The sequence below is a fragment of the Entelurus aequoreus genome, linkage group LG08 (genome assembly GCF_033978785.1).
Source record: "Entelurus aequoreus isolate RoL-2023_Sb linkage group LG08, RoL_Eaeq_v1.1, whole genome shotgun sequence".
In the NCBI taxonomy this organism is placed as follows: Eukaryota; Metazoa; Chordata; class Actinopteri; order Syngnathiformes; family Syngnathidae; genus Entelurus; species Entelurus aequoreus.
This window is the reverse complement of record NC_084738.1, coordinates 26854755-26864912: the sequence shown is the minus strand read 5'-3', so window position 1 is coordinate 26864912 and position 10158 is coordinate 26854755. Positions and strand designations below refer to the sequence as shown.

Below are 10158 nucleotides of genomic sequence, written 5' to 3'. Positions count from 1 at the left end.
TGAAAGGTCACAACTACTGTTATTGTTTTGTTTTTAGTCATATTTATGTTTTTTTTTACACTGTATCACTATATTACTTACTCAAGCAGTCACTATTTGTTTATGGATTACAAAAACAACATTTCACTTGAATCTACACAATATAACTCAAATACTAGAAAAACGGATAGATACCTCCCTAATTTTGTGCCTTTATGCCTAATGACTTGAATGTATCCTGAAAATAGATGAACTTGAAATGAAGGACTTTTTTAAAGAAAGGGATTTGGATAATCCAATACAGTAAAAAAAAAAAAAAAGAGAATGTAAATGTGGACTATTTATTATAAATGCTGTGAGTTTGTGTTGTTAAAGTACGGCAGTGACTGGTGGTAGTATCATTTACTTTTATTTTTGCAGCAATGTTTTCAATCATTTTAAGTTAGCTTTGGAGCTTCATAAAGCAAATTGCATTAACCGAATGTCATCATGTTGCATGTTGTCAAAAGGTGTCAAAGACTGATAAGTTAGCATTTGTGCAATTTATTTAGTTTTCAAAGAAGTATACCAGACGTGATTTTTCAGAACAATGTTGCATTTCTTTTTTAAATGTATTGAACCAGAGCTGAATTGTGATCCATTCCAATAAAAGCAACATCACAGCAGTATTGTCATTGTTTTCCTTAAATGCATAATTTTTAAGACAGCTCAATGTGCCGATCAACATATTTATTGTTAAAATGGTAGAAATGTGTAAAAAAAAAAAAAATCTCCATTTTGTATTGATAGATATGCTACCATCTGCTGGTTGGATTATGTAAAGACAAGAGAAGACCAAACTAATGGAAAGTCTAGGATGGTTAATAAAAATATATTTATAAATTGTGTAACACCAAAATACAAATATAATTATAAATTGAGATTTTTTGCAAACATTTTCAACCGTTTAAAATGATTTTGGATTAAACATATTTTAAATATAAAACAATAATTGTTTAAAAAGTAGTAGCTCTGTGATTTAAATTCAATACCTATGCTGCCATCTACTGGAGAGAGTTAAGACAGCACTTTCATGAAAATATTTGTTACATACGCAGATTTTAAACTCCGTATTAGTGTTGTCCCGATACCAAAATATTTCGGGACTTTTCTAAATAAAGGGGACCACAAAAAAATGTCATTTTTGGCTTTATTTTAACTAAAAAATCTTACGGTACATTAAACATATGTTTCATATTGCAAGTTTGTCCTTAAATAAAATAGTGAACATACTAGAAAACGTGTCTTTTAGTAGTAAGTAAACAAACAAAGACTCATTATTTGTCTGTTGACATATGCAAAAAATAATTGTGTCATTTTCCATTCCATTATTTTGTCAACATTATTAAGGACAAGTGGTAGAAAATGAATGATTAATCTACTTGTTCATTTACTGTTAATATCTGGTTATTTTCTGTTTCAACATGTTCTATCTACACTTCTGTTAAAATGTAATAACCACGTATTCTTCTGTTGTTTGATACTTTACATTAGTTGTTGATGATACCACAGATTTGGGTATTGATCCGATACCAAGTCGTTATAGGATCATTGGTCACATTCAAAGTCCTCATGTGTCAAGAGACATATTTCCTGAGTTTATAAACATAATATAATTTCTTTTTTAAACGAAAAAAGATTTTGTGATGCTAAAAAATATCGATGTAATCATAGTAGTATCGACTAAAGATGCTATTGTACTTGGTATCATTACAGTGGATGTAGCGTCCCAGAAGAGTTGGTGCTGCAGGGAATTCTGGGAATTTGTTATGTAGTGTTGCGGTGCAAATATTCTCCCAAAATGTGTTTGTCATTGTTGTTTAGTAGGGTTTGGATTATAAGGCACAGTTTTATGACAGTGTTGGCGTTGTTTATACGGTCACCCTTAGTGTGACATGTATGGCTGTTGATTAAGTATGCTCTTCATTCACATGTTATCAGCATGATCAAAGTTAAGATGGTCACCTAAATGGTTAATGATTGGACATAATGAGATATTATGTTGACTTTGTCGGCTATAGACAAGTATACACTCTGTGCTTTTTAGATGATTTGTCAGTATCTATATATACTGTGGACCAGCTCTATACTCTCGGCAGGGTCCTTGAGGGTGCATGGGAGTTTGCCCAACCAGTCTACATGTGCTTTGTGGACTTTGAGATGGCATTCGACCGTGTCCCTCGGGAAGTCCTGTGGGGAGTGCTCAGAGAGTATGGGGTATCGGACTGTCTGATTGTGGCGGTCCGCTCCCTGTATGATCAGTGTCAGAGCTTGGTCCGCATTGCCGGCAGTAAGTCGGACACGTTTCCAGTGAGGGTTGGACTCCGCCAAGGCTGCCCTTTGTCACCGATTCTGTTCATAACTTTTATGGACAGAATTTCTAGGCGCAGTCAATGCGTTGAGGGGATCCGGTTTGGTGGCTGCAGGATTAGGTCTCTGCTTTTTGCAGATGATGTGGTCCTGATGGCTTCATCTGGCCAGGATCTTCAGCTCTCACTGGATCGGTTCGCAGCTGAGTATGAAGCGACTGGGATGAGAATCAGCACCTCCAAGTCAGAGTCCATGGTTCTCGCCCGGAAAAGGGTGGAGTGCCATCTCCGGGTTGCGGAGGAGACCCTGCCCCAAGTGGAGGAGTTCAAGTACCTCAGAGTCTTGTTCACGAGTGAGGGAAGAGTGGATCGTGAGATCGACAGGCGGATCGGTGCAGCGTCTTCAGTAATGCGGACGCTGTATCGATTCGTTGTGGTGAAGAAGGAGCTGTGCCGAAAGGCAAAGCTCTCAATTTACCGGTCGATCTATGTTCCCATCCTCACCTATGGTCATGAGCTTTGGGTTATAACCAAAAGGACAAAATCACGGGTACAAGCGGCCGAAATGAGTTTCCTCCGCCGGGTGGCGGGGCTCTCCCTTAGAGATAGGGTGAGAAGCTCTGCCATCCGGGGGGGGGACTCAAAGTAAAGCCACTGCTCCTCCACATCGAGAGGACCCAGATGAGGTGGTTCGGGCATCTGGTCAGGATGCCACCCGAACGCCTCCCTAGAGTGGTGTTTAGGGCACGTCCGACCGGTAGGAGGCCACAGGGAAGACCCAGGACACGTTGGGAAGACTATGTCTCCCGGCTGGCCTGGGAACGCCTCGGGATCCCCCGCGAAGAGCTGGACGAAGTGGCTGGGGAGAGGGAAGTCTGGGCTTCCCTGCTTAGGCTGCTGCCCCCGCGACCCGACCTCGGATAAGCGGAAGAAGATGGATGGATGCTTTTAGTTTCATCGCTTTACTCCACAAGTTCACATTGATGCTATTGTGCATCATGTCTGATCAAGTACTGTACAATATGCACACTAATAGTTATAAAAATACATCTCATTCACATTGGTTGTAAAACAACTGCTTTATGCAAGAGGTCAGGGTGAGGTAAAGAAAAAAAGGATGTCACTGCACTTAAAGGATCACAGCACTTACAGAATAATGGCTCCTACGCTGCTCACTGCCTCTAGGGGGCATATGTGCATGATGTCTAGGCATAAACTGTTGACTTAACTAAATGTGAATGAGAAATATGTTGTTTTGTTTCTCAAAATGATGACATTTTCAAACATCTCCCCACCGTCTCATTGTCAGTGACAGCCACAGCTCAATGCCACCATGTCGTCGTACTGCTTCAGCACAACGTTCTCCTCGTCGTCAAAATACAACAAACTGATGGACTGGAGTCTGTCGGGCACGCAGCACGGAGCGTCCACCTCGTCCGCGGACAGCTTCAGGGCGTGCATGATGGAGCGCACCGTGGCGTGGTTGGTGGCTCGGAGGTTACCCCCCAGCGGGAAGGGACAGGAGCCCTTGCAGTGGTAAGCGTTGTATCCCCGTGGGGAGATGATCCACCCTGACCAGCCGATCTCCTCAAAGTCCACGAAGAGGGGGACACGCTGGCAGTACTGGGAACGGCTGCTGTGGGGTAAAAAAGATGGGGCTCCACGTCGCCTCCTGGTGGGGTGGCCAGTAGCAGATGCTGTGAGATAGCATAGGGTGAATGACACCATGATCAAACGTCTTTAACACAGTTTTTTTCCCCATCATACCAAGGTATGACTGATTTGATGCTCCTGTCCTCCCATCATCAGAGAATATAACCAAGAAGGCGTTTGTGTCTGTTGCCTGTTTCCATGGAGAAACCACCGTTTCCATCCAGATCCCAGATGGAAGCATGGTCACCACCAGGATGCCGTTGTTCTCCTGGCTGTTGTGGATCCACTTGGACACCTAAAAAAAAACAACAAATCAAACCAGGTAATTTTATGGGATTAGTCAACTGATGTTATTTGGATTTAATGAGTGAAGCCGACCGTTTGCGTGACGTTGAAGACCTCCCATCCTTGCGTGTAAAGAGGAACCAGTCTGGAGGTGATGAGGTTCCCTCGCCAAGGCTTCACTCGGCTATCCAGAACCTCATAAAGATCCACCTGGATGGGAGCACATTAAACATAATGTATACAATCGTCCCTTGTTTATCTCTGTTAATTGGTTCCGGACATGACCGTGATAAATTACTTCCCGCCAAGTAGAATTATTTTTATCATATATTTCATTGCTACAGCATAAAGCAATGTTTTTCAACCACTGTGCCGCGGCACACTAGTGTGCCGTGAGATACAGTCTGGTATGCCGTGGGAGATGATCTAATTTCACCTATTTGGGTTACAAATATTTTTTTCAAACCAGTAATTATAGTCTGCAAATTATGTGTTGTTGTTGAGTGTCGGTGCTGTCTAGAGCTCGGCAGAGTAACCGTGTAATACTCTTCCATATCAGTAGGTGGCAGCCGGTAGCTAAGTGCTTTGTAGATGTCGGAAACAGCGGGAGGCAGCGTGCAGGAAAAAAGGTGTCTAATGCTTAAACCAAAAATAAACAAAAGGTGAGTGCCCCTAAGAAAAGGCAAACTAAAACTGAACTGCTTTGAGAACCTTGAAGGTAGAAAAGCGCTATACAAGTATAACCCATTTATCATTTATTTATTTATTTAACTGGCTACAAAGTAAACAAAAACAGAATGCTGGACGACAGCAAAGACTTACTGTGGAGCAAAGACAGCGTCCACAATGTACATCCGAACATGACACGACAATCAACAATGTATCCACAAAGAAGGATAAAAACAACTGAAATATTCTTGATTGCTAAAACAAAGTAGATGCGGGAAATATCGCTCAAAGGAAGACATGAAACTGCTACAGGAAAATACCAAAAAAAAGAGAAAAAGCCACCAAAATAGGAGCGCAAGGCAATAACTAAAACACTCCACCCAGGAAAACAGCAAAAAATTCCAAATAAGTCACAGAGTGATGTGACAGGTCATGACAGTACACCTACTTTGAGACAAGAGCTATATTGATGCATGGTTGTTTATGGTTTAAACTCATATCTAACAATTGCGACAACGACTTTTTACTGTCAATTGAGTTTAGTTTTTTAATGATTTCTGCTGGTGGTGTGCCTCTGGATTTTGTCAATGCAAAAAATTATTATTGGTTCAAAAAAGGTTGACAAACACTGGCATAAAGAACCTGTTTACCCTCTAAACATGTTTTTAACATTAAGGCAGCCTTTTATAACACCCTCTAGTCACATTTACACTATTTTAATCCAATATGCTTCTCAAACTTTTTTTAAGCAAGATCCACCATAATAGCCAAATACAGAGTAGTAGGCATAAGTATTCATTCAAAACAAGACAGAGGTTTTATTTAACAAGTATATTTAATATTTTGGCCACTAACATTACATACAGTTTGAACAGTAACAAAGTGTTTGAATATAGGAAAATAAAACACTATACTTTAATCAAGTGACTATTTGGCATACCATTAGATGGAGACCGCATACCACACAGTTTGAGAATCATTGCAATAGAGTAATGTTTCCGCAGGCTGGGCCAATCAGTGGCCATAATACTGAACAGCACACTCTGATTTTGTTGGGTTTCCCTAAGTGGCCACTACTACTGTACTGCAGTGTTTTAGGTTTGTTAACCCTTTCAATGCTTAGAAATACTTAATTTAGGACCAAAAAAATGTAGATTGTTCTTTAAAACAAAGAAAACAAATCTGTGATGTGGTGAAGCCACAATATTTGAAGCTGCATCTGGCGAGGGATGACTGTAACTTGAAATGCATGGTCGTAGACGACCACAATGTAGCCCAGAGGGCATCCTCCCTTTTGGGAAAGTGCAAATGAACTTCGATTTATGAACCTAATGAGTTTTTGAGCAGGGTTTGTAAAAAAAAATTGTATATTAAAGCTAATATACAATGCAAACATGAATAATGAGTTCAAGCTTTGACAAAAGTACATATTTCATATAAGGTGCTATACAGTATGCATATCAAACAAGGGGGTAAAGGATTAACTTTCTATTTAATAACAAAGCTAAAACAACAACTACCTGAATTGTCCTCATTTTCAGCCGCCATGCAGACACACGCACACACACTGTCACTAGTCCTGTGGTGCACTCACAGTTTGGAATCCCAAAACTCTTTAAAGTACCAGTAGAGTGGAGCAACAGGTTGATAGTATATGCTTATTTGTGTTTCATTGTATCAATTAAACCATATCCAATTGTATTTACAATCCACAAAGTATGTGAAAGTAACTTGAATAATCTGCTCCGAATATCTTCTGCAATTTCCATCGATTCTACATCACAGTAGCAACACTTCTGCACTCTGACCATGTTATCAGATTAGTCATACTGGAAATACGCAAAAAATGGAAATAAATGTGGTGTTTATCATTCACAATCCTTATGTAAGTCATGAACACATACATTTGTCTTTTTTTATGCATTTGAAATCTTAAATAAATAGCTAACAATTAAGTCAACAGATTGAGGGTCCTCTGTTGCTCTCATTATACTCTCTCTAAAAGCATCCAGAAACCGCCAAAAATATTCCATTTACATGTCGTGACCTGAAAATGAACCAAATATCAGCGATATTGTTAATGTAAATACCAATGCAGATGGACTATTTTAGTGACGCATCAATAGCCATGGACCGACATACCCCGAGATGGTGAAAAAAGACACAAAAAGACGTAGTTGCGGCAACGTTTTGTTATCCCTTCATGGGGATTGTGATTGATTCTTCATCTAAACGGAATTATGTGAGCGTTCTGTCAGTCAACATCCCAGCAAGAGTGGAAATATTACAGTAACTGTTTGTTTTGTTTTGATTTGTTATGGTTAGTTTGTATGTTTACCACCTAGCAATGCTGCAGATGCCAGTGTCACAATAAAGCTGCATTCGGGTACTAGCAAGCTTCTAAAACTTTTTGCTCATCTTGTTTGTGTTGGGGCTCAAATATCTAAGGTTCTGTATCATATTTTTTCCAAAAGTAATCGTTGTTGGTCTGCTTGATTAGCATGTTTTTGATGGGGAAGATATCTGCGGTTCCTATCGCTACGTCACAGATCACGTGACTGGCTTCCTCATTAACTCCCAAAATGGCTCGAGGATCTCCGTGAGATTGATACTATTTTGATCATATCTATTTGTTCGTCTTTTGGTGTCATAAATCAGATATATATGATAATAGCTTGTAGGGTTGTACGGTACACCGGTATTAGTAGTACTGCGATACTAATGTATCATATTCGGTACCATAGTGCCTCTGAAAAGTACCGGTACGCCACCCCATTGGTGGATCTACACCTAACATCCCCTGTAATGATACCAAGTACAGGAGCGTATCTAGTCGATATTACTATCATTACATTGACATTTTTTGGCATCACATTTTCTTTAATTTTTTAAAAATGTATATTATGTTTAGAAACTCAGGAAATATGTCCCATGGACACATGAGGACTTTGAATATGACCAATGTAAGATCCTGTAACGACTTGGTATCGGATTGATACCCAAATTTGTGGTACCATCCGAAACTAATGTAAAGTATCAAACAACAGAAGAATACATTATTATTACATTTGAACAGAAGTGTAGATAGAAAATGTTAAAAGAGAAAGTAAGCAGATATTAACAGTAAATGAACAATGAACACTTGTCCTTAATGATGTTGACAAAATAATAGAATGATAAATGACACAATATGTTACTGGATATGTCAGCAGACTAATTAGGAGCCTTTGTTTGTTTACTTACTACTAAAAGAAAAGTTGTCCTCTATGTTCACTATTATATTTAAGGACAAACTTTCAATAAGAAACATATGTTTAATGTACCGTAAGAGTTTTTGTTAAAATAAAGCCAATAATGCAATTTTTTGTGGTCCCCTTTATTTAGAAAAGTACCAAATAGTACCGAAAAGTATCAAAATAATTTTTGTACCAGTACCGGTACAAAACTATTGGTATCGGGACAACACTATATCGTTTCAATATAGAGGGAATTTGTTTTTCCACTCTCCTGGTACTTAAACGTTAATAGACTTGTTGCTATTATTATTAGGAATAAAAAATAAAACCCCTTTAATTTGTTGGTTAATCTTCTTTGCATGCAGCAGAAGGGAACAGGAAGGGGTTAGGGGCAGTGTCGACAATGCTGTGGTTAATTCCTGAATGTTCATCCCTTGTCCATTGCTGTCTTTGGACTCATATTGAACTAGCAAAACCGGAAAAAAATTGTAGTTTGATGTTTTGCATTTTGTTCCCTCACCGTACTGTACGTCCTTATACCAAACCTCAGTGTGTTTAGTGCAAAAATAATAACGAAAAAACATATTTGACCTTATAGAAATGGGGCCTGTATGACTTTCCAAGGAAAAACTTCTGTTTCCTTCTGAACCAACGGAACTCAGCTTTTATCATCCTCTCCTCTCTTCTGAATGACGTCAGGTTGAAAAAGTGAAACCTCTCACCAGAACGACCTGAAACACAAAGCACATGCTTAGAAAAAAAAGGAAACTTAATAAGGTATTTATTGTGCTTTATTAATTATGATTAGACGTAATGACGCACACGCGCCTTGGAAGCTTATGGGCTTTCTTGTCGTGCGTAATTACGCATGTGGAAACCAATTACGCGCCACAATGCAAACATAGTCACCTTTATCTTCGAAACTCCGCACTACGTTTCCTTCTAGAATCTCCTTCTGGCTTTTGGACGTCCCGTCTGCGTCGGACACGGCGTCAAAAAGATCCAACATAAACTGAGGCGCCTTCTTGTGCGGTGCCACGGCCGCGCCCCGGAGGAGATCCTTCAAGTGGAACAAGGTGCTGAGCTTCTCCGTCAACTTCTTGGTGTGGTCCATGTTCAATCCCCTCCGCGTCGCCACCGGGCCTGCCGGCAGCACCGTGACGCACGTCAGCTGGAGGACCACGACGAGCCAGACGCGCAGAGCCTCTCCTGACATATTGGCGCGCAGGGGCAGACTGCGCGCGACACCCGGGGGGTTGTGCGTGATAAGGAGACCTCCTGGCCGTGATGAGTGTGCAGCTAACATCACATTGATTAGGCACTGATTGATGATGCACGGAGGACCGGCCAAAAACCACTCAATGACAAATAAAAGGTGACAATTACTCGAAAGTCAGCCCAAGTGAGCTTTAATAAAACAAACAAACCATTGAATTAACAACCATTTACCCCTGAAGTGTATTGAAGTTATATTAAAAGCAGTTAACAAAATATAAACTGTTATTAGTATCATTACATTTTTACAGAATAATGTGTTTTTATTTTAGAAGTGAGTAGCGTATGTAATAAATAACAATGTCCATTCATCCAGTCAAGGCAGGTTGCCACCCCAAACTAAACCTCGGTGTAGAGCAGACCTGGGCATTCTGCGGCCCGCGGGCCGCAGAATGCCCTTTGTGCGTCCCTGTCCGGCCCGCGTGAGGCCAATTATAAATTACAAAATAAATTTTAAAAAGTATCTATGTCGAGTGTGCAATACAACGGTGCTGCTTTTGTTTTGAAAATCGTTATTTGTATTACTTCCGTGTGGACGTATGCGTGTGCGTGATTGTGAGTGAATGTGAACAGCTGCAAACATTAATTACAAAATAAAGTTGAAAAAACATCTATGTCGTGCGCGCAATACAACTGTGCTGCTTTTATTTTGAAAATTATTATTCATGGGCGTGTGTCAGTGTGTAACCTGCGAGTGAAGGTGCACATGCAGC

At 40.0% G+C, this 10158-nt stretch overlaps 1 protein-coding gene across 1 annotated transcript; it reads right to left on the bottom strand.

Annotated features, from left to right (window-relative positions):
• Positions 1 to 3401: 3401 nt before the first annotated feature.
• Positions 3402 to 9386, bottom strand: LOC133655717 (bone morphogenetic protein 2-like). The gene is made up of 5 exons (XM_062056124.1): positions 9080 to 9386; positions 8762 to 8901; positions 4359 to 4475; positions 4095 to 4275; positions 3402 to 4024 (listed from the first exon to the last, which is right to left on the bottom strand). The coding sequence occupies exons 1-5, from the start codon at positions 9384 to 9386 to the stop codon at positions 3633 to 3635; spliced, it is 1137 nt and encodes a 378-aa protein (XP_061912108.1). The 3' UTR covers positions 3402 to 3632.
• Positions 9387 to 10158: the final 772 nt, after the last annotated feature.